General features: G+C 41.0%; 3 protein-coding genes across 5 annotated transcripts; 2 read left to right on the top strand and 1 right to left on the bottom strand.

Moving 5' to 3' along the window:
- Positions 1 to 2,417: 2,417 nt before the first annotated feature.
- LOC103996152 (pentatricopeptide repeat-containing protein At3g23020) lies at positions 2,418 to 5,525 on the top strand. The gene has a single exon (XM_009417002.3). The coding sequence runs from the start codon at positions 2,664 to 2,666 to the stop codon at positions 5,139 to 5,141; it is 2,478 nt and encodes an 825-aa protein (XP_009415277.2). The 5' UTR covers positions 2,418 to 2,663; the 3' UTR covers positions 5,142 to 5,525.
- Positions 5,526 to 7,449: 1,924 nt separating this feature from the next.
- Positions 7,450 to 9,297, bottom strand: LOC135645891 (uncharacterized). The gene is made up of 3 exons (XM_065164772.1): positions 8,500 to 9,297; positions 8,202 to 8,391; positions 7,450 to 8,106 (listed from the first exon to the last, which is right to left on the bottom strand). Exons 1-3 carry the CDS (start codon positions 8,869 to 8,871, stop codon positions 7,607 to 7,609), a joined length of 1,062 nt encoding a protein of 353 aa, XP_065020844.1. The 5' UTR covers positions 8,872 to 9,297; the 3' UTR covers positions 7,450 to 7,606.
- A 3,610-nt stretch (positions 9,298 to 12,907) lies between these two features.
- LOC103996154 (probable histone H2A variant 3) lies at positions 12,908 to 18,197 on the top strand. 3 transcript variants are annotated; one of them, XM_009417006.3, is made up of 4 exons: positions 12,987 to 13,044; positions 13,136 to 13,277; positions 13,366 to 13,484; positions 17,637 to 18,197. In XM_009417006.3, the coding sequence occupies exons 3-4, from the start codon at positions 13,377 to 13,379 to the stop codon at positions 17,931 to 17,933; spliced, it is 405 nt and encodes a 134-aa protein (XP_009415281.1). In that variant the 5' UTR covers positions 12,987 to 13,044; positions 13,136 to 13,277; positions 13,366 to 13,376; the 3' UTR covers positions 17,934 to 18,197. The 3 variants fall into 3 exon arrangements, with proteins under 3 accessions (XP_009415282.1, XP_009415281.1, XP_065018067.1); XM_009417007.3 differs by lacking the exon at positions 13,136 to 13,277 and having other exon boundaries at positions 12,908 to 13,044; XM_065161995.1 differs by having other exon boundaries at positions 13,011 to 13,277.
- The last annotated feature ends 6,305 nt before the right edge of the window (positions 18,198 to 24,502 follow it).

Raw genomic sequence — 24,502 nt, 5'->3', positions numbered from 1 at the left:
CCTCAATCCTAAGAACATCAAAATCATTTATATTTGATTTAATGTTATTATTTGGGCCAGTTGCGAATGATGGGCCACTAGTTACATGGAAGATTGCTACCCTGTTACGTGTAATCGAGACCATAGAAAATGCCCTTTTAGTGCAAAGGGCTCCATGGAAATGTTGGTATTGTGAGAGACAACAAAGAAAATAGAATCCGTACCCCATCACTGTAGCAATCGTCACTTTATTCTCAGCTTTCTTGCTGCATTCCGTTGCCATCACAAGAAGCAACTGGAAGATGAAGGTCGAGAGAGCATCAGGCCAAACCACGCGTTTGTCTCCTTCTTCCTTAGGCTTCTTCATGCCTGGAAGATGAAGGTAGAGAGAGCATCAGGCCAAACTACGCCTTTGTCTCCTTCTTCCTTAGGCTTCTTCATGCCTGACTCACGTGACAACAAAGCAACAGGCGTTGATCACATAGCACACAGAGAGAGAGAGAGAGGTGTCCATCACCTTGTGAGCTGCTGAGGGCAGATTGAGATGGTTTTTGTCCATGGATTACTGGAGCCGACTTGGTTTACTTATAGAAAAGATGTCCTCAACTCCAAGGATGTCGAGGTGGACTCCCCTGAGAGGCAACAATACATTAGGGTGGTCAGTTTGAGCCGGAGATTGTACTAAAAGAAAAGAAGAGGCATATTCTATCAAATGACGGCAAATACTATTACAAGTTGGTAAAAATAAGTTGTTATGTGAAATAACAAATTTGGAAGATCTATTAATCTTGAGAATGCGACAAACTCGATGATCACAAAAAGAAAGGTTTAAGAATGTAGAAATCAAGTTGCATACTTCTTAAAGGGACTACTCTATGATGATGATTGAATCTCTTTGGCAATTCCTCTGGTGTTGTCAACTCTGAACCTGTTCATCAATTTCCTTTTACTCAATATTATCATCTTGAAAAAGGAAAAAAGGAATATCCAGTGGACACTGTTTGAGCAATGCTCAGATTCATATTTGTGCAGCCACTTGAAGAAAGTTTGTTCCAGCTAACCTGGGCTCTACACAAGCAAAATAAGCAAGCAGTCAAAAAGACTAAACCACTTACAAGAAAAACTCGAACTTTTTGATTTAGTCAGAAACAAATTGCAAAGACTACTCAGCATTCTTTTTCTAGGAACGAATAACAAATATTTCATAAACTACCTTCTTGACTTTGAGTCTCCACAATTTCATCCATAATATCATTACAAATATCTACTGTCGGTAGTTTGCATAAACAAGTGGAGATGATGTTTATGCCAGCAAATCATTCTTAAAAAATTCTTGATCCATTTTCAGGCATTTCCTTAAACCAGACGAGTGATGATGGATATAGAAATATATAGATCATAAATAGTTCATGAAGGCATTTAAATTATGAAGACATGGTGCAGCATTTAACATAACAAACTATATAAGCTATCGATAAGAGCAAGTGAGCCAGCATTTAATGTTAGCCAAGATATGTCCAAAAAAAAGTTGAGACTTACTGTCATTAATGATCGTTGGTCCCCGTGTCTCTATTGTCTGGTCTACGTAGTGAAGGAAGCAGGATGGTGCCAAATATTATTCCTATCGTTAATAATCGTTGGTTCTCATATTTAGTCCACGATAGTAGAGGATTCCAGTATTATCGCTCTCACTTTTCATCCTCAATTTTTATGTTTTTGATGTTTTTCTAAAGCAGCACAATGTCTATTCTGCCATCCCATTTTTGCATTGTCACCCTTTTCCTAATTTACTTCCCTTTATCATTTCCGATCATCGAATTCTCCTAGTCACATTTCACCCTTCTTTCCATCATATCATGTCTGCATTCTCAGCCTAATAAAACCTCAGATATTTCTCCGCGGTCGTAAAAGAAACCCTAAATGTCATCCAATGTCCACAGAAGCCCACCTCAGCCGCGAGGATCCAAGCGTGGTAAGCAAAAGGGCAGACAAGGAGGTTCTCATTTGCCGAATCGAAAGGAGAAGACCATAAAAACCAACCACGAAGGGCGGATCGACGCACCGTCGACGCCGAAGCCTTCGTCTTTCCCTCCGTCATCGGGGTTGCTACGCCCTTCCCTTCTCCACGGCCACGCCAAGATGAATCGCCTGCCCTACGCCGGAGGAGTCAAGCTGAGGCACCGCCGCGCAGCACTCGGCCAAGGCAGCTCTCCGCCGACGCTTGGCGTTCCAAACGTGAGACCTCCCGCGTGTACTTAAAAATAGGCCCGGAAGCGGGTTGGGCGCGGTTCAGATGTGAGAACCGAACGTAACAACCCGGAAAAGATCCGAAAACCAATCTCCTAGGGACCCATTACCGACTAGGTAGTAATTGGATCCGACCCGATAGGCACAAACGTGAGGGTTTGGGTTTGGGCTATTTACCACATTTAACTGCTTCTTCCTCTTCCGGATAAAACGATCTCCCGATTCCGAAGACGAGGGTTTCGAGCGAAGGGTTTTGGAATCCGGCTAGAGAAAGAGCTCGGTGAGTCTGCTCTTGTCTCGTATACACACTGCAAAATTCTTCAGCGTCCTTCAACTATTTGTACGGTGTTCTTAGTCGAAGATTTGATTGGTTTTATTGGCATCTTCCTCCATTTTTGTTCCTCGATCGTGACATATGATTTGCTATTGAGTCTGGCATGTTGCGTAGTCGGATTCCGGCAACGCCGGACGTCGCTGGAGTCGCGCCTGCGGAGAATCTTTTATCGCTAGGGTTTGCGTCTCACAAGAAAGGGAAAAATCAGATTTTGTTTCGAGATTTTGTTCGTCCATCAGCAATGAAGAGTGGGATTTGTGCACGACTAAAACTTGGGGGAAATAATTTTCCTGTCAAATCCGAAGTCAAGAGAACGTCGGTCTCGTATGGAGGGTGTATTCCATCGGTCTTGCGAGCACTGGAAACATTTCCAGATTTAGATGAGGCTCTGAAGCCATGGGAAGACAGCCTCAGCAGCAAGGAGAGGACTATAATTTTGAAAGAGCAAACGGATTGGAGAAGGGCTGTCGAGATCTTTAATTGGTTTAAGAGAAAGGGGTGTTACGAACTCAATGTGATTCACTACAATGTCATGCTCAGGATTCTCGGGGAAGCTCAAAAATGGGATCTTGTTGGGTCGTTCTGGAACGAGATGCAATCCAATAGGATAATGCCGACGAATTCAACTTACGGGACACTCATCAATGCTTACTGCAAGGGAGGCCTCAATAAAGCAGCGCTCGTCTGGTTAAGTGATCTCTACAAGCAAGGAATGGAGCCAGATGAGGTGACAATGGGAGTCATTCTCCAAACATATAAAAAGGCTGGGAAGTTCCAAAAGGCAGAGCAGTTCTTTCGAAGGTGGTCATCAGATATTTATGATGATTGTGAAACACAGAAGGGTTACAGCTTATACACGTATAATACGCTGATTGATACTTACGGAAAAGCAGGGCAGCTTGAGAAGGCTTCGAGGACCTTTACACAAATGTTGGGAGAAGGTATTGTTCCAGACACAGTCACTTTCAATACAATGATTCATCTTTATGGTAACAATGGGTGCCTGGAAGAAATCTCTTCCTTGATGACAATGATGGATGAACACCATTGTGTCGCTGATACAAGAACATATAACATACTTATCTCAGTCTATCTAAAGATGAATGATATCGACACAGCAGCTAGTTACTTTTCAAAGTTGAAGGTAGCTGGTCTAGAACCAGATATTGTCAGTTACCGCACTATTTTATATGCATATTCTGTGAGGAACATGGTTGGAGAAGCAGAAGCTCTTATAATGGAGATGGAAGAACTATCTCTTGAGATTGACGAGTACACACAATCAGCTTTGACGAGGATGTACACAAATGTGGGGTTGATTGATAAATCATGGTCTTGGTTTGAGAAGTTAAGTGACAAAATGAGTTCAGAGTGCTTTTCTGCCAATATTGATGCTTTTGGGGAGAAAGGGCACATCCATCTTGTGGAGAAAGCTTTTTCTTGTTGCTTGTCCAGGCAAAAGCTGAGTGTTCTTGTGTTCAATGTGATGATAAAGGCTTATGGGTTGCAAAAGAACTGTAATAAGGCTGCTGAGTTGTTTGATGGAATGATAGGCTATGGCGTTGTGCCAGATCAGTGCACTTATAGTTCAATAATACAGTTGCTATCAGCTGCTGAACTACCTCATAAAGCAGTATACTATGTCAGAAAAATGCAAGAGGCAGGTTTGGTTACTGACTGCATTCCATATTCAGTGGTAATGACTTGCTTTGCTAAGCTCGGTGAATTACAAACAGCAGAAGATCTATTTAAAGAAATGATTAGCTTTAAAATTCAACCTGATATTGTTGTTTACTCCATTCTAATAAATGCATTTGCGGAAGTTGGAAATGTTCATGAAGCCGTGAAATATGTTGATTCCATGAAGAGTGCTGGTTTGACTCTCAATTCAATAATTTGTAACTCTCTGATCAAACTCTATACAAAGGTTGGATACTTGAGAGAAGCACAAGAGGTTTATGAATTCTTGAAATCGTCGGAAGACAGTCCAGATGCATATGCATCAAATTGCATGATTGATCTTTACAGTGAAAATGCTATGCTAGGAGAGGCAGAAGAGATCTTTGACAACTTGAAATGCAATGGAAAGTCTAATGAGTTTTCATATGGAATGATGCTGTGTTTGTACAAAAGACTTGGGCGACTTGGCGAAGCTTTTTTCATTGCCAAAGAGATGCAAACCTTACAACTCCTGACCAGCTCAGTGAGTTGCAATAATATAATAGCTTTGTACGCAACTAATGGGAGAACGAAGGAAGCTGTGGAAACTTTCCGTTACATGCTGGCCTCGGGTATACCACCCGATGATGGTACATTCAAGACATTAGGTCTTGTTTTGCTTAGGCATGGAGTGTCAAAGGAAGCTATAAACCAATTAGAATCTGTGAGAGGAGAAGATGCTGAAGTTGGTTTGGAAGAATGGATCAAGGCTATATGCTCTGTCCTCAGATTTGATGTTAATCTGAGGCATGTGGGTAAAACAAAGAGTTGTTATAACATAGAACCTTTTACTGTAAATCTGTGCGAGAAAGAATTTGCATTGAAGGAATTAGACGATGTCAAGCAAGGATTGTGTGGCTAAAAGCTGTGCATAGTACTAGAAATCTTCAGTGTCTTTGAAATAATTTCCATTATATCAGCCTGCCAAATCTGTCTTTGACATTTACGATTGGCTGCAGTCTCTGTAAATAGGAAGGCCTTGATCGAAAAGCTTTGATTATGGTATCTCAGCTACTCGATTACTGATTTAACTTTATTTTGTCCCTCTTCATGTCTTATTTGACTCAGGTGAGCTGTGACCATTCTGAATATTCTGAAAGCGAAGTGCAGGTGTAGATGTAATTCTAGAATGTTTATGCTATAAAACCTGATTCCAGTTTGTAGGTATGAGACTGAACATGTGATTTGTACTGACTATTTGTTGTTTTTTTTAACAGACTATTGGTGCTACATGGTCTTTAGACAAGCTTGAGTGAACTTACCTTTTTTTTAATGCAAAATAGCAATTCCTGAGGAGCCATCATACAGATGTAATTGAATTGGTGAGGAATGAAGAAATATAGGTAATTCATCTATGATCCTTTTTTTTATATAGTTTAACACATGATGTAGGTAATTATTTTCTGATTTCATTGTGCAATTTGCTGATTTCTAACTCTAACCCCTTTTTTTTTTTGCTTTCAAAGGGGTTCTATTGAGGAACAGACAAGATGAATCAATTCCATCCCTGAAAAATTAGTGTGCAAATCCCTACCTTGCTACACCTGTGATGTGTTTCCTTTTCTGCTCAAATGGTGTATGCTGTTTCTTTGGAGTCACTGAACCACATCAGCAGAAGTTCACCTTGGTGCCCTAGCATAGACGAACCACCTTAAGCTCCCACAGTTCATTTGGGATGATGACTTGAAACGGTTATGGAATCACAAGGCTTAACAGAGATCAGTACTTGACTAACATTTTTCTTGTTTGTTCTAAATAAAAACACATAAAAAGGGTCTGATGTAAAAAACTTGGTTCAATCACTGGCAAACTCATCGATCACAAAATTATTTGGAGAAAGAGCTTAGTTAATCAGAAAGGCACAATCCCTTAGCCAATCCATATGTTGTGAGACATTGATGAGGTACGAGTGATGATCTGAGTCATACCACTTAGGTAAGGTACATGTTGCATTCATGCTCGGTTGTGTTTAAGTCAAGATTAGATATGGATTTCGATAAAATGACGATCAGGATTTGTTTCACAGAAAAATTTACTATGTATATTGATTTTTTTTCCAGATGAGGGTGTGCCTTATAATATTTTTTTCCCGTCGTCACGCTTCGTATGCATGTGTTCGGTCTTCGTCTTCTCTAGAATATGGTTGTAGGTAGTAATTGCCTGTAGTATCTCCTGTAGCGGCCATAGGCTCTAATCCTAATTTAATACGTAGTGTATAGGAACATATAACTAACACACATGTAGTAGTTGGGCAGTAAGACTTCGCTATCATCAGTATTATTGCGAGCAGGTTTCCAAGCAGAATCGGAACCAAATCTGGTGACGTAGATGACGATATAAGTATTCTCTTCGGTTTGTTGGTGACAAATAGCAGAAACAAGAAGAAAAGAACCTCGTTGCTTTTGATGCACCCTCCTCCTTTCTGCTTCTTTTGGAGAGGGATAAAAGAAGGGATGGTGGGGCAGTTTGCCTCGCGAGGAAGGGTCCAGAGACAGAATGGTTTTGGCTTTAGGTCAAGGAGATTGTTTAGTTGGCAGGAGATGGATAGTAACACTGCGGCTCGCAGAATTATAGAATCGCTCTCTATGATCCTGCCATTATTTATTATTCTGTGTTGGCGTTGTTGACGGGATGATCACCAATCAATCAAGCTAATATTAAAATCGTGGAAAGATAATGAAATCAGAAATATGGTGTTTCTTGTTTTCAACGTCATCGATGGTCGATGGTGGGGGCAGAGGGGAAAAAAAAAATTCAGCACAACGATTTCGTTAAAAAAATAATTTCATAAATCTAAATACCCAAAAATTTTGATAAATTAGAATCTAATTTTAATTTGAGTTTAATTAAAAAAATATAATTGAAAGTTATTGGAGAATGAAGACGGTGACCAGCAATGTCGTCATCTCACAATTTTACTAATATTTAAATAATATTAATTATGACTATATATATATATATATGGAGGAGAGTAAAAGAGACCTTTTCTCGATGCATCGCCATCTTGCTGTGTGTGCCCCTTTCGGAAACCACCGCGGCCGGCGCCTAGTAATCCAGGAGAGCTTGATAATAATTAAAATAAAAAAAGTCATAAGAGATATGATCGTAGAAAATAATTAAGAGTTAGCAAAAGAAATACTTACCACCCATTTGCCGCACCGCCCTTAAAATGACAAAACAAGAAATTATTATTACTAATTTAGTGATAAGACGTCTCTTCTTACAAACCCCTCTCTCTTTTAGAAGATCAGAAGGGGGACGACGGAGGTTCCCTTTTTTAAGCATTTACTCTAAAGAAGAAAATAATTACAATAATACAAAAGGAAATTAAGGGTTCTCGGATAGGACGGAAGTCAGGCCGGTAACAACCTTCGCTCCCTCGTGAACCGCTTTGGGCTTCACCTCCGGCGGTTCCCACGCCGACGCCGCCGATACCACCAGTACTGCCGAGCTCTTCCCCTCCGCCGACTTCTCGCTCTTCGCTTTCCCATCCGATTCACCGGTCTCTTCTGCTTGGGCTGCTGGCGGAGGATCCGCCAGGGGAGTCGATCGCTCGTAGGGGGCGAGCCATTTGGAGCGCATGTACTCTGGCTTCCGCCAGGGCGGGAAGTGGAGGCCCTTCTTCTTCAGGCTCTGCTGAGCGGCCTCCGACACGACGGCGACGATCTGGTCCACCTGATCCTCCTTCCCGACGAAGACGGGCGGCAGAGACTGGAGTACCGCGGCGTAACTCTTTGTCGACCGCGCGATCTCGAACTCCGACCGGAAATCCACGTCCACCAACAGCCGGTCGCCGGCGACGATCACGTCGATGTACTCGTGCTCGCCTGCGTCAAGTCATCAGTCAACACCCCCGTGCCATCACTGGACGGAAACGTAGGAGAGACACTGCGGGCTGGGGGTAGGCGGAGGAGGAACGTACCGGCGGGAAAGGAGGGGGTCTTCTCCCATCTCGACTTGCTAATGGAGGCATCATATCCGAGCAATCGGAGCCCGTTGGCCACGGCCTTCATCTGCTCGTCTTTTCGCTTGCAGTTCTTGTTCTTCTCCACAACGCTGGACGCATCCGCTAAGAGATTCCTCTCCACAAGGCTTGCGGAAACCACCAAACCCTGTAACAATCCATATTTCTTTGGTCATATTACGGGACTTGAGGTGAAAGAAATCCAGTGGATATGGAGCACCAACGGGGAGTTAATTCTGGGAGAAACCGCCGATACCTTAACAACTTCGGCCGCGGAGACGATCGGAGGATCTCCGGAGTTGAAGGAGGAGGGAAGTAAGTCGAGGTCGTCGTCGGAGCTGTCGCGGCAGTTGCCATGGAAGCAATTACAACGGCTTCGGCCGCTCCGGTAGGAAGTCTGCTCGCCGTTGTTGTCCTCCATGAAATTGCGGACCATCTTGTCGAGGCAGATGGAGCTCAGCTCAAGATCGGCGCCGCCAGCGAGGCGCTCAACCGACGAGATTCTCAGGACGCTGGGGAATTGCCGCTCGAACAGCCGCTTCAGCCGTGATTTCTGCACCGGCTTTGCCAGATCGCTCCGCCCCACCGCTATTACGTCGATCGGCTGTATCTTCGTAGGAAACGGCATGATTTTGACCAAAATGGAAGGACCACTCCCTTGTTACAAGCTGGAAGTTAGCAACACTCCGTCTCACCACATCAAATCGAGGTAATGACGCCGGAACCGGAGATCAATTACAACATCGGCACTCCAAATATCCGATCCGCAGAGTAAACAAGGATCAGAGAAACGGAAAAGAAAGAACACGATCGCAATCAACAGCTCATCGAGGAACACAATAGTTCAGATCAGGAACGACTCCTGATCTCCAAAAGACGGGACGCTTGGCAACGAGGTTTCCGTGGGAGACACGGGAAGCGAGCGACTCACATCCTCCATCCATGGCGTCTAGTTAACGGCGATCGGCCGGAAACGTCGGATCTCGCGGCCATTTCCTTCAGGTCCTCCGGCGGTGGCGATCGTGGGGGATTGAGCAGTTCCGGAGGAGCGGAGCCGGAGCGGGTTTTTAAAAGGGTCGGGGATTGGGCGAAGTGGGTGAGAGGAGTGGGTAGTGTTGAGTAGGACGACACGTGTGATTCCACGTGTCCATCTTGATCCGAAACCTTACGGAAAACGGCTTCTCGTACGTGGCCCGTTTCACAGACAGCGGTTTCAACGGGGACTAACTTTGTCCGCGAGCCACAGGAAATCACTATCTTGTACGCACATATTCTCGATAACCACACTTTTGCCACTCCGCTAGTGTAGCCTGAGAGCTGCCCAAGGTGTCATCATTGTAATTAATGCTCATCTTCAGCGATGAATGCGTCACATAGCTTCCCGTTTATTCCGTCCTTCAAACCGTTGCGCGCGGGATCAATGAAGTCGATCAAGGAAACCACCATTCCTGGCACCGTAAGATCTCGACACGCGTCCAGATATATATGCTAACTTGCTGGCATAGTTAATGCGAGGGTGACGGAAGGAATTGCATACGAGCAAGTAATTAATCCATAAAAATAATTAAAAGATGGAGGTGACTAACATTGTCGGGGTGACGAAGCGTGTGGGCCGTGCACAGCGCTTGGCGTCCAATCGGGGACGGAAGCGTCGAGGGGACTCGAGCATTGCGTGCCGCTAGACTTGCTTATCCGGAGATGTGACGCGGTTAACCACATTCACAAGAAAGGTGCATCGATCAAGTCATTCTCGCTTGGGGACAAGTCATCTCCATGTTGGTGTACTCGTCCCTGTCAAACTTATGACGTATCGACATGGATATATACACTTATATAATTGCATTCATGCGGGCCCCTTTGAGAAGCGTCACATCGCCGTACAATAAATACGTGTTGAACATGGACGCACCTTTGCAAAAAATGTTTCGTGAAATTAACGTAAATTTGCATAGTGGCATCAGTGGAGAGTTGACATATTTTGCAACAAAAATAATATACTATTTATTTTATTCGGATGATAAATTTATGGTTTACTTGAGTGCATATGTTACAACAAAATGAAGGAATGAGACATAAAACACTATGTTTTGATCGGCCTTGTGGAAATGGCCACGATGATTGCTGGAGTTGTGCAGTTCCCTTGACACAAAAGCTTTACTGTTGAAGATGATAAATAGGTTCTGTTGTAGACCCCAGAGTTGGATGAGATGTCCTAATCTTGTAGGAGCCTCAAGGCCCTTCAGCTCTCAACTGTTGCTATATTTATATATAGACATTAGTTCTTTCCTGCTCAAACTTTCTTCTCAGTAACATCTCTCATAGCTTTGGTTCAGAAGGAAGTCATGGTCATGGAGCACCCAAGGATGGTCCCAAAACCATGTGCTTGCTTGCCCTCCCTTCACAAAACTATAGACACATCAATTCTTGCAACTTTCTTGAATCTTGTATCAAGGTGTCCTGGGAGAAATAACAAGTGGTATTAAGGAAGCTTGTTGTTCAAGTGTTGGAACTATGAGAAATTGCATCACAGAAAAGAAAAAGAAAAAAAACTCTCAGATCACAGTAAAAGCTATATAATCAAATTCTTGGATCCAGTTTTGGGAAATTGAATAATAGGTGACTGGTGGGCCACATTCAATGATTTTGAGTAACTTTAAAGGCAGATGTTCTCTTTCTAAAGCTAGTTGGGGGTGGTGGTCTAATTCACCTACAATGTCATGATTATGAGTCTCTCATGTTCTCTCTTTAGAGTGACAGCATATGATGTATCATTTCAACTTGCAATATTCCACAGCATATGGTCAGCTAAAAAGAAAGTTTCTGCAGTGAAGAAGGGAAAAGTAGACTAAAATGTTGGTTTTGTTTGTTGGTCATTGTTGTCTGCTGGTCTGAGCTTAAGCTACTTAAGAACTAACATATTGTAAATTACAAAAGGATAAAAAGGAAAAAAAAGGTCAACTAAAAGTAAAGTTAATGCCTTTTGAAATAGCCATTATCAATAACCTCCATGTCAAAGGATGCGTTCCTCATATTTTACATTGATTGTACTAATGCAAACAAGAGATGAGTTATTTTGATGAAATATTCATGTCAAAACATAAATAATAGCATCATGTCACTTTGATTGCTATACTTCATACATACTGGCCATAAGGTAATTGTGCTCAAGACTGCTCTTTAATCTGCTTATGCCAGAAGATTGTTCTACAGCACCACATCTGACTAAATTACTCTGACAAACATTGATCAACAACTCGTTCATATATGTAAGTTGAGAATGCTGAATTACTTAAGAGAGTTCAATAAAGTTGATTACCTTGTTTTCTCTATCTGTGCTTTAAATTGTTCAAGGCAGAATCAAGCTGTTTACTTATTGTTAAAAGTGTCTTCTGAAGTGTTCTGGTTAGCTTACTCTCATCAAACCGGAATCGATAAATCGGGGGGAGTTGGCCACCAACATTTTGGTGGTTTAAGTTTTCGATAGCTGGTATCAACCAAGGCAAATGTGAAATATCATAAGATTTGATGACAAATGACTTTTAGTTTGAGCCAACCCAAACTAAAACTTGGCAACATCTACAGATGTCTTTTTTTTTCTTCTTCTTTCTTTTATTCTCCTCTGCTAAACTGAACTTTTGCTGGTGCCAGTTTTTGATACACAAATGGCTCAATTATCTGGCTGTCAGTTGCATCAGCACTGATTGTTCAGACTACCAATATTATGACTATTGCTAATGAGGTTGGTAGGAAGAAGTAGAACATCATGTTCTCAAGTGCTAAGATTGATGACTTCTTTAGTGTGGCCTTATCCAGAGATAGCCCCATATATCATTAAGGATGGAGTTCCTGCCTTGTTGACAACACACAAGGTAGGCAAGAGTCATGAATGTCTGCATTGAGAAGTAACAATTCCCATTGTGCCAAACTGGAAGTCATTTTGGCCTCATCCATTTCCTTGTTGATGTACAGCCACTTCTGATATGGTCAAGCCTAAGCCAAAAAAATTCTGCTTAAAAAACACTTTGCTGGGACAATAAAATTATCCTCAAAGGTTATGTAAAATGACCACTAAAATTATTTAGAGCTCTCAGAAACAAATCCCACAGCAAGATCCTTCATTACCACATCAGTCTCAGCCTTTTCTCCATAATAGAATCAGCATCTGGCTGTTTGCTAGAACAAGAAGCCACACCTTTTCTTTCCACAGCCTGCAATCTCCACTGACACTAAGAATGACCAAATTTTACAGTTTTCTGTTGTGTAATTTGTCCATTTGGTTCCGCAATTTATATAATGATGGATAATGTTTCGAAACCCCTTCTTCCTCGCACAATTTGGCATAAGAATGAGGGTCATACTTGAAATTTATTATTGGATTATCGGGTTATAGGACTCCGTCAACGACACTGATCCGATATGTTCGTTTAACTGGATTGTGTTTCCATCATCGGAACCCTCGAAATGGATCGGGATAAAAATGATCCGGGCCGGATGTCTGGGTTTAGCCCAACAATGAAGTCAACCAAACCGTGCATTGAGATTATTTTCGTCATTTAGACGTTCTGACTCTCCTGACGCGCTTTCTCCGTAATAGAGACAAACTAATGAGGGTAGAAGAGAAATTTTGCGTTTCTGGAAAGTTCCTATTGGCCTTGTAAAAGTAACCGCCTTCCACCGACCAGACTCTCCCCCGATCTCCATTATTTTTATTCCTATTACACCCCCTCATCGGTTTCTGTTTTCTGACTTCCCTCACGCCCGCTTCGGCTTCGAGATAAGAAAGCGCGAGAGGGAGGCAGAGGTAACTTCTCGTCCGCTCTTTCCGTCCTTTCCTCCCTCCCTCCCTCCCTTTTGATTCCGATCTTGGGCTTTTTCCTTGTGGATTCGGTTAGGGTTTCTTCACCTCCTGGCTCTGATCGGGCCTATCAGTTTTGTCCCTTCGTGATCGGTGTCCGATTTTGGGTTCTCGAGGGGGTGTTCGGCAAATTCCTCTGCTCTACTGCTGTTTCTGGTTTTCGGCTGTCGTTAGCGGAGGTGTTATTCGTGGATTTAGTGTTGTAGATGCGATTCTTGGGCTTTTTTATGTTCTGATCTGGATTTGCTTCGCTTGTTTGGGCTTTAGTGGGTCGAGAGATGGCGGGAAAAGGAGGAAAGGGGCTCCTCGCGGCGAAGACCACGGCGGCGAACAAGGACAAAGACAAGAAGAAGCCGATTTCCCGGTCTGCCCGAGCCGGGTTGCAGGTAAGATCTGTTCACCTCTTTTCTACTCTTCGTCATCGTCTTCTGCTTTCCGTATACGAGGGTTCGTTCTCCGAGAAAGTTGGCTGTGAATGGTTGGTTACGTTTACATGGGACTGTTCGATTCATCTTGCTGTTGTCAAGTCATTTTGGCACAATATGCCTCCCTTGCAAGTGCACTACCCTTTTATTAAAGTGAATTATTGTTGATTTAGACAGCTAAAAATGGTGGCAATTTAACATGCAGTGGATTCTGAAAGGATATTTGATATGTTGGATCAATCTGGGTAATTAAAATAGTTTTATTATTCGTTTAGGATCATATTTTTTATGCGGAACATTTCTTGTGGCTATTTGCCTTTGAGATGTTCTTTTCTCTCTTCCCCCAACACAAACAGAACTAAGAGCATTAAAGGGCTGTTCTTGTAAACTTAAGTTTTACTTGCTAAGAGTAAAACTGTTCGCTGTTAGCATTAAAGGGTGGTTGCCGTTCTTGTAAACTTAAGTTTTACTTGCTGAGAGTAAAACTGTTCGCTATTGGCATTAAAGGGTGGTTGCCATCTGTTCGCTTTTGCTTGGAGTGTTTTCCAACACTAGGTCCCATTTGATTGGGTGGGGTTATTTCTTTTGTCTGGTGATACTTATCATGGTTGTTCTGCCAAACAAAAATAAGTTAAAAGTTCTTAGGCAGGTAAAGTATTTTCATGAAATGAGCTGCTCGATCCTGTGTTTGGTTTGGGGTTAAAATGATTAACTAATTATATAGATTATCCTGTTCTGCTGTTCTGGTCTCTTTTTTTTTTTTGGATGCTAATGGGTGGATTATGTGGGTTAGTAGGTAAATGGAAGAAGGTTATTATTACCCACTATTTAGATGGGCCGTTTTATTCTGGGATATCCTCGTTAAACTCCTTTGATTGAGTTTAATGTGACCATTCATTACTGTGTAGCATTTGGCTGGTGAAATGGAATTCTTCTAACTTAGCTTGCAATCTAGAATGGATGCAACCATGGGGTAGGATGGGACCCACTTTTTCTTGTAGCGGGATGGAACTCCTTTATACCAACCTTTTCAATCCTAGTTCAAGTCCCTTTTTCTCTGCCGAACTCCTCTTTCTTTTTAAAATTATCATTCTGTGTGTCCAAACTTTTTCTTATCTTTTCTTATTTTTGCCCATTTCTACCAAATGCTCTAGGTATGAAACCGTGATGCTACTTTTTTTTCTGGACTTCCATTTCATCGTTGGTGTTAGTTACCCTAAGCCAAGGTCTATGAGCATAGTTGTCATGTTCATGACGTAAAGATTTATATCTTTCATTGCTGCCTCTCTTTATACAATCACTAAATTGATCAAAATTTGATATAATAGTCCAATATTTTTTTTAAAGCGGATTTTATGTAAATCGACTCATATCTGTGTTGTTATGGCAACAATTTGTTAATTTTGACATTTATTGCCATAACAAACGACAGTCGCTCCATTGCAAGGGTTTCTTTTCTTTCGTGAACTAGCTATGTTTGCTTCCTCTTTTCCTATACGTTCTGGATATCAATTTAATCTCTGATTTAAGTCCATAAAAGGTGGGTAACTAACTGATGTTGAGTGCCATGGGGCCTTGAACATACTTCCTGCTCCGGTTGAAACCCTTCACCACTATAGTTCTCCTTGGTTATCACTGACGTCTCTTGGTTCTCCTCTGTCTCCCTTCTCTTTATCATTAGAAGCTACTTGTGTCACCTCCATCACCTAATTCCAACTAGAACATTTGATCTCCATCTCCTCTCACATCGTTCCATCTTTATTGGTGGTTGTCTTTTGTTCGTTTTTCTCCCACTATCATACAGCCGTGGGCTGCCACCATTTGCTCCATAAATTGCTTACAAAGAGGAGCTTTCTTGCAAAAGAAGAGTCACTTTGCATCTTCTAATCATCAAGGTTCTTTGTGCTTGTCTAAATCTAGTTTTTTTGTTTTCTCTTTCTGCTTGGCCTTATGCTGATTAATTTACTTCAGCTCATTGTATTATTCTTAAGTAGCATGAATGCTGATATTATCTTTCTTCCTTATTAATATTAAAAAATATTATTTTCAATGTAGGCTGAGAAATTTTTGCTACATGTTAATGTGATGTGTTTGGATCATATAAATGGGTTAATTAGGTTCCATTTGTTGAATATTGGTGTTGTAAATGATCTGAATTATGTTGATAATGGCTGGTCAGTGTCATCTTTGAGTTGACTGGATCAATCAGTTTATCAGACTAGATATTTAGGTCAGTCAGATTTCAATGGGCATCAGATGTTGGGTTTGGTCATATGTTTCTGACATGATTATTGCAAGTATCATTTCAGGATTCAGAGTTATCTTAGTATATCCATTTCAACTTAAGATGAGCTTGATTGACAACTTGTGACTGCTGGTTATGGATGGACGTTAAATAGCCTACACAACCTAGATGATAAAACGTTTTCTTAAGTCTAGGCTACAAATTCAAATATGTCATTTTCTTTTTTTTTTTATTGTGAGTTAACTAGTGCGTGTGTATGAGCTTCAGCATATCATTGGTAAAGTAACAGTTCATTGAACCTTGTTACGACATTGATATTTGAAATACTTGGAATAAAGGACATTATGGCATCAACAAATTGTTATGAGGCTGAAGCTCTTGGGTGTTTGCTTATGGCAAATATGACGATAAGCTTGTTGTAAACTTGTTTTGTGACCTTGGGCTATCATATACTTATTTTCTTGATAGAAAATGGTTGATAAAAGCTCATCCTGCTTGTAGATGGGTCAAATAAGATAGTTCTATGTATTAAAATTTCTGTTACATGGGGCGCATATTTATTGTTAGGTTCTTATGAACTGTTCATTTGCCGAAGGGTATAGTTGATGTTATCCTGGCAGTGATGCTGTTCTGATAGTAAGATATCGGCTTCTTTGAGTGTTTGTACTTGTGTGATTTCTGATTGTCTAGGGATTTACACTGATAAATAATACTTAAAATTTAATGTTTTATAATTTGGCAATTTCTTATTTCTGTGATCCATATACTTTAAATAGTTGGGACTTTACGTTTTGGTCTTGTTGTTATCATTGTCGCATTGTCTTATTTCAATGATGGAAACACTTGGTAAGTGGGAATAATAAACTTGATTGTGTACTGTTAATTAACATTTTGCATGGTTATCTAGCTTGTTCCTATTCGCTTACCTTTTAGGCAGTAGGGTTCTGAAGAATTGCTCCTGAGAATCGAGCATCAGTTTTGTAATTTTTGTAATTTCATTCTTCATTATTGACGTAACCTTAATATCTTTCAAATCTGTAAGCTCTTTAGTGTTGATCTAAAAAATCATGTTATAATCTCTGTTTCTTTTGAAGTCAAGAAGTTAGATTATATGACTTAAGTAGATTGTACTCACATAATGCTTACATCGCAAGATATCCCTGTCTGCTAATTTCATTCTTCATTATTGACGTAACCTTAATATCTTTCAAATTTGTAAGCTCTTTAGTGTTGATCTAAAAAATCATGTTATAATCTCTGTTTCTTTTGGAGTCAAGAAGTTAGATTATATGACTTAAGTAGATTGTACTCACATAATGTTTACATGGCGAGATATCCCTGTCTGCTAATTTCATTCTTCATTATTGATGTAACCTTAATATCTTTCAAATTTGTAAGCTCTTTAGTGTTGATCTAAAAAATCATGTTATAATCTCTGTTTCTTTTGAAGTCAAGAAGTTAGATTATATGACTTAAGTAGATTGTACTCACCTAATCCTTACATGGTGAGATATCCCTGTCTGCTAATTTCATTCTTCATTATTGACATAACCTTAATATCTTTCAAATTTGTAAGCTCTTTAGTGTTGATCTAAAAAATCATGTTATAATCTCTGTTTCTTTTGAAGTCAAGAAGTTAGATTATATGACTTAAGTAGATTGTACTCACCTAATGCTTACATGGTGAGATATCCGTCTGCTACATTTTCTGTGTGATCACCATATGTGTTGATGAAACTTATCTGTAAAGTAGATACTCTCAAGGAAAATAGGGAAAAAACTTATCTGTTAGTTGTTCAGGCTTGTTGTTAGAATTCATTAAAATATTATATCTGCATGATCCTAAATTGTTGTTGTGTGCTCCGTAGTTCCCTGTCGGCAGAATTCATCGGCAACTGAAGTCGAGGATTCAAGCTAATGGTCGTGTTGGTGCCACGGCAGCTGTGTACTCGGCAGCAATATTGGAGTATTTGACAGCTGAAGTATTGGAGCTTGCAGGGAATGCGAGCAAGGATCTTAAGGTGAAGCGTATTACTCCACGCCATCTTCAGCTAGCCATTCGAGGGGATGAGGAGCTCGACACCCTCATCAAGGGCACTATTGCTGGTGGTGGAGTCATACCTCACATTCACAAGTCACTCATTAACAAGTCCTCCAAGGAGTGATCCTTCCATTTCCATTGGATGAATTCATAGTGTTAGCGGATATGCATGCTTTACTAAATCTGCGACTTTTGTTGTTCTGATTGTGAACCTGTGGTTGGTTTGTAACAAAATTATGTTTTTCTACTAGTTTGTTTTGGATTTAGCAAATATCAGCAACTTTTGTTTAGCTTTGACATTTAGCATGTAGTCTAACATGAGTTCTTTTTTCATGATGTATTTTTTAGAGTAACTTAAATTAAAACATGCCAAATGTGGATCTCTGCATGTGTGTTCCTTTTGCTTTTTATTTCCGTAGGCCTATTCTTTCTTGAGGGAAATGTGTGTTTTTTTTTTGGGTAATATTTGCCTCTCTTTCATGATTGTTGATATTGCTTTACTACTTAGCTAGTTTCAGGTACGTCAGGTGATTTAAACTATTGTTCAAAGTTGATTCCAAATTCTCAAATGAGGATTGTATGGAAAGAGCGGGAGAATATATTTTTTTTGTTTTTTGTTTTTATTTGTTCGTTATACTTTAGAAGACTTGGCTAAATAATATTATAATATTGTACTTTTATTGATTTAAATATATAAAGCAATCCTTAGTTTAATCTCAAAAAGTGTTTAATGGTATTTGCAGAGATCAAAGAATATATTTGTTTCAAATTGGACATATAATTGAAAGATAATCGCTTTTTATCATGGCTTCATTTATTCAACACTTTTTATCATGGCTTCATTTTTTATGTCTCCGGCGACTCTCGCTTTAGATGAGTTGTATTTTTTTTTTATTGAATCTAACCTATACTTTAGAGGACTCAAGAATAGAAGACAAGAAGTATTATTGAAGAAGTTGTTTTACGTTCAAGTTATTCTCCTCCTATTTATATAAATTAAGAGGGAGGATTTCCCTCGATAGAGTAGATTTCTTTCATACAGTTAGGAAAATCTTATCAGAGTAACGCAAGATGATACTTTTATCAATGATACCAATCTTGGATCGATGCAAAGCAGACAAGAAGAATTATTGAAGAAGTTATTTTACATTGAAGTTATTCTCCCCCTATTTATACATATTATCCTATTTATACATATTAAGAGGGAGGATTTCCCTCAACAGAGTAGATTTCCTCATACAGTTAAGGAAATCTTATCAGAGTAAAAAGATTTACTCATATAGTTATGAAAATCTTCTTATCTGTTATCATGCCCCCGCAAGATGATGCTCCTAACAATGATACCAATCTTGGATCGATGCAAAGCAAGCAGTTTACGAGCGAGAGGCTTCGTGAGTAGGGCAAGAGCAAATCGCTACTACTGCTGCGGTTGCGATGGCGACAGCTACGACTATTGCGGCTGCGGTTGCGACTGTTGTGAAAGCTGCAGTGATGCTACAGTAGAGGAGAAAGCTACAATAGAGGAGGTAGCTGCAGCAGAGGAGAAAGCTACAGCGATGCTATATTAGAGGAGAAAGTTGTAGCAGAGGAGGAAGCTGCAGCGATGCTATAGTAGAGGAGAAAGTTGCAGTAGAGGAGGAAGCTACAGTGATGTTGCAGTAGAAAAAAAATCTGCAACGATGCTATAGTAGAGGAGAAAGTTGCAGTAGAGGAGGAAGCTACAGTGATGTTGCAGCAGAAAAAATATCTGCAGCGATGCTATAGTAGAGGAGAAAGTTGTAGCAGAGGAGGAAGCTGTAGCGATGCTATAGTAGAGGAGAAAGTTGCAGTAGAGGAGGAAGCTACAGTGATGTTGCAATAGAAAAAAAAATCTGCAGCGATGCTATAGCAGAGGAGGTAGTTGCAACGATGCTACAACAGAGGTGGTAGCTGCAACGATGCTGCAATAGAGGAGGAAGCTGTAGTAGGAGGAATCTGCAGTGATTTGGTGGAGAAATCTACAGCGATTAGCTCTTAGTAGGAGCTGAGGATTGACAGTTGACAGCGAGGCAGCGGGCTGCGATTGATGCATGTCACAGTCTAATGAAGACGATGCTATGGCGGCGGACAACCCGAGCCTAGGGTCGGTGCAGGCGGCGCCGGTGAAGAAGAAGGTGTTGAATCTCGTATTTTGATGATGAAACTAATCGATATGTGTTTATGTTTTAATCTGCGTTTTGAGTGATGCAGGTTGCTTCAATCAGGATGAGACAATTAAAGCAGGAAAATCATGTTATGCCGGAGGAACATGTCAAAAGATTGGACATCGGGCCGGTGGATCGGTCGAAGTATCGACAGAAGGCTTCAGGTCGTAGATTCGGGCATCGGGCCAAGAAGAGCGGACATTGCGCCAAGGATATCGGAGTTGCGGAGTCAACTGGCCGATTGGGCAATAGGCTGTAGGAGAGGACGATGCGCCGAAGAATCGGATGAAGCGTCGAGGGACCAATGACATGCCGGATAACTTGATTAAATGCTTAGGATTAATTGTCTAGATCGAAGTGTGTTTTACTTTTATGCAGGATTAACTACGATAGCTTGAAGACATAAAGTAAGTCTACCGGAGTCAAGTTCGATGGATGTTCGAGAGTCCGCCGAGAGTCCTAAGATTCGTCAGAAGTGCTGTCGGAACTAACCGAGAAGAAATCGGGGACTTGCCGAAGTTTTTGGAAGTTCGTCGGAGAGATCGTCGAAGGTTCGTGGAGATCACCGAGAAGGTTCGACTACTTGCCAAAGACTCGCTGAACTTGCCACAAGACCGGGAGCCTGTTGGGAGTCCGCCGGAAGAAATCCGATGGTGCATCGGAAGTCCATCGGAAAGCTCGGCGGAAGGAAACTCGACGTTGCCGGTTAAAAACCTGCTTAGGACTATGTCTTAATTTCGTAGTTTGCATGTAATTAAGGTTAGGATTAAGAGTTAATCCTATAACATTGTTAGGGGCAAACTGGGCTCGAATATGGACTGGTTTGGGCGAGCCCAACCAGTGACCCATAAGGACGGGCGGTGGCACCGCCCAGATCCCAAAAGGTCAGGCAGTGGTACCGCCCAGCACCCGAAAGGTCGGGCGGTGGCACTGCCAGTAAACGGTCAATGTGACATTGACAGGTGATGCCACCGTGCCACCGACAAACGGTGGCACCGCCAGCTCCGGGAACCCAAAAGAAATTCAAAATTTAGAGCCCAAATTTGAATCTTCCTGGGGTCTATAAATATCCTTCAATTCTCAGTAGAGAATACACCTTTTTGAGAAGTTAGAAAGTGAGAAAAAGTCTAGTAAAATCTTGTTTTCAATAACTTAAATGTTCACCTCCCTCTTTCTCTTTGAAAAATATGTAAGAGTGTGAACCACTTATAAAAAGGTTGTAAGAGGGGTATTTGGTCCTTCCCCTTCAAAGTGATTTGCTAATGGAAGTTGAGAGCCTCATCAAAGAAGGCTTCGCAAGTGGATGTAGGTTATTTGACCGAACTACTTTAAAATTGTTGTGTTCCTTGGATGTGTGAGTGTTTAACTTTCTAAAACCTTTATTTACTTAGCAGTAAGCTCTTAGCTTTCATCTCTTTACTTTACTCGAGCTACTTTTACTAAGTCATTCTTTATCGAATCGAAATCTCTACACATTTACAAAATCGTTTTCAAACTTACGAGTTTTAATCCACTGCACTAATTCACCCCCCACCCCCCCCCCCCCCTCCTCTTAGTACCGCTCCGATCCTAACAGAAGGCCGCATGGAGGAGAAGAGGGAAGGAGCGAGCAGGGGTTGGAGAGGGATCCACTACCGAGGGCGAGCAACCGACCGCACCAAAATAGGCCCTCGAGTGCGATCACACCTGCACTGATGGCGATGCCGGGTGTGGTCACGACTACTAGTCGACTTGTTAACTGTTGAACCTCCCTTATTGATCGAAGTAGATGTATCTTCAATATGACTCGTACCATCTTAGGGTTTGCATATATTCCTCTCTGATACATGACGAACTCGAGAAACTTTCTTGAATTGACTCTAAAGATACACTTGGTTGAATTGAGATGCATGTTGAATTTTTTCATAACTTGAAATTTTTTGCCCAAATCTGGTTTAAGCAAGTCGACCATCTTGTTCTTCACTATTATGTCATCCATATAAATGTTTACGTTTCTCTTGATTTGATGCTTGAACATTTTACTCACAATCCTTTAGTTTATTTCTCTCACATTTGTAAACTCGTAGGACATAACCTAGTATCAATGTGCCTCGATATATGATGAATGAGGCATGTTTTCGATTCTTCGATGTCATCTTGATTTGGTTGTACCCTAAGAATGCATCTATAAAGATAAGAAACTCATGACCCGAGATAACATCAATCAACTAGTTAATCCGAGAAAAGGGGTAGCTATCATTTGGGCATGCTTTGCTGAGATTAGTATAGTCAACATATATCCTCTAATTTCAATTAGATTTTTTAATGAGTATCATATTAAAAAAGTCATTGGGGGCACTACATATCGACAATGAACCCTGCACCTAATAATTTGTTTACCTCCTCACTAATTGCTCATTGGTAGTTAGGAACAATCAAGCATTGAGAGAAAAGTTCAAGTGATGTTAAGCTACATTAGGGTTAATTCCCTGCATATCCCTTAGCAACTATGAGAACACCTAAGTATTCTCTCAAGGAAGTTGATGAGCTACACCGACCTCTCCTCGAGAAGGGTCACCCCTACCTTGATGGTTTGATCAAATCGGGCTTTATCTAGGGGCACCTCAATCAGCAACTCCATTGACTCAGGATGTGATACAAACTTGGCCAGATCTCGGGAGTCCATAGGTGGTGCCTTAGGTTAGGCTTTCTTTGATAGGGAGAACACCATTAGGTAGCATTGACATGACTCCCTTTGGTTGCTTCTCAGCTCTCTAATGTCAACCCTCATTGGGAACTTCATCGTCATATGGTAAATCGACACCACCACCCTCAGTTTGTTTAGTGTTTGGTTGACCTATGATCGTGTTGTACGTTGAGAGGATATCTGTCACCGTAGACTTATTATTTTGGAGCAAGGATCATCTTCAAATGTGACATGTGGATTCATAGTCCAAAGAGGGGAGATAGAATCGCCGATAAACTCCATAAGTAAAGAAGTCATTGAAATAATGTCATTAGTTAACAACCAAAGTTTTCAAAAATCATCAAAGTAAAGGATGTTAGCATAGTTATCTATGTCAATCATAACCCACTTCACCTGGGCATTAATCACCATTACAAAAACCACCAATGCAGCATCATCATTCGGGTCGAGTACTCTGTCTCTTCCTCCTTGAAAGTTGTCTTTAGGTCACCCTCTATCCTCATGTGCTTTTCAATGGTAGCTTAGGCATAAGCCTTATGACTCGAGAAGCTATCCCTTCCCCCCTCCCCCTACTGAGTTAGGTTCACTAATGATAACATCAATCTACTTTTCCACCAACCCATAAGTTCAAGGTGAGGGTTTTTAGTGCTTTCGAATAATTCACTCGAGGTGCCCCTACCATATAGGCTCTTCGATATACTCTTTCAGGTGGCAACATTCTTTGGTGTCGTGACCATAATCTTAGTAGAATCGGTAGTACTTGGACTTATCTTATTTTGTCAACGAGGTCTTCGTTAGATAAGGGTCTCTTAAGAGCCCCCTTCTCCTTTATCTCCTAGAAGATTTTGGTTATAGTCATATTTAGATAGGTAAACTCGGGCCTTAGGCGGGTAACTCGGATTGTTTATTTTTTTCTTTGCTATGATAATTTTTAGGTCAGGGCTAATTGTGGTCACTCATACTTTGACCTCTTATGTGACTCCTTACGCTTGCTCATGACCATTGCCTTAGCAATAATATATTGATTGGTCCTTTGAGGTATATCCGATATGGTTGTCGATGGTCTGCCTATCAACAACCAAAAGAGGTGAGAGAGCTTGAGCTTCATCATAAATTTCTATATTATAAGGGATGGACGAGCATCTACTATACCTCGGATCTTATTTGTGAACCAAACAAATAAAGACTGTGAGCATTTCTTCCTTTGTTTGCTTGAGTCCAAGGGGTTTTGTTGTTGAAGGCTGAGGGAATACATTCTAAGAAAGTGAAATTCGAACTACCTCGCAAGCAAAATGAAAGAGTAGATGGAAAGTGGCTTCAAGCGAGCATACTATTCTCGTGTCGAGCCTCTTAATATAATCGAAAAGGTGTGGCACATTAAGACGTCCAAGGTGCCAAATAAAGATATTTGGGCATAGAACGATACAATATTCTCCATCAAGTCAACGTTACCATTGAACGCTTCCAAGGATAGGAGATAGAAATTCACTAGAATCGATTCCTCCTAGATTTTTTGGGTGAATGGTGATCGACTCGAGCTGGGGTCAACCAACGACTCCCCTTTTGATTGTTGGAACTCTCATCATATTTCCTCCAAACGTCGGTCTATTTGCTATAATTGAATCCATAGGAAATCCTTCGTCGAGTCCACTGACTGGATCTCAGATTCAAGCTGGGCAGAGTGAGGGTAGTATAGTTCGCTAAATTCCATGATCAGGGACCGAAGTACCCCCTCAACTGATAGTTCGATAAGCCTTAGGTGTTCCTGAGATGTCAATATCGTGTTAGATCGAGGAATCTTAATGGGTTCTAATGGTAGTGTAG

Source organism: Musa acuminata, chromosome BXJ3-8 (assembly GCF_036884655.1).
Source record: "Musa acuminata AAA Group cultivar baxijiao chromosome BXJ3-8, Cavendish_Baxijiao_AAA, whole genome shotgun sequence".
Classification (NCBI taxonomy): Eukaryota; Viridiplantae; Streptophyta; class Magnoliopsida; order Zingiberales; family Musaceae; genus Musa; species Musa acuminata.
This window is presented reverse-complemented; position numbering and strand designations above follow the sequence as displayed.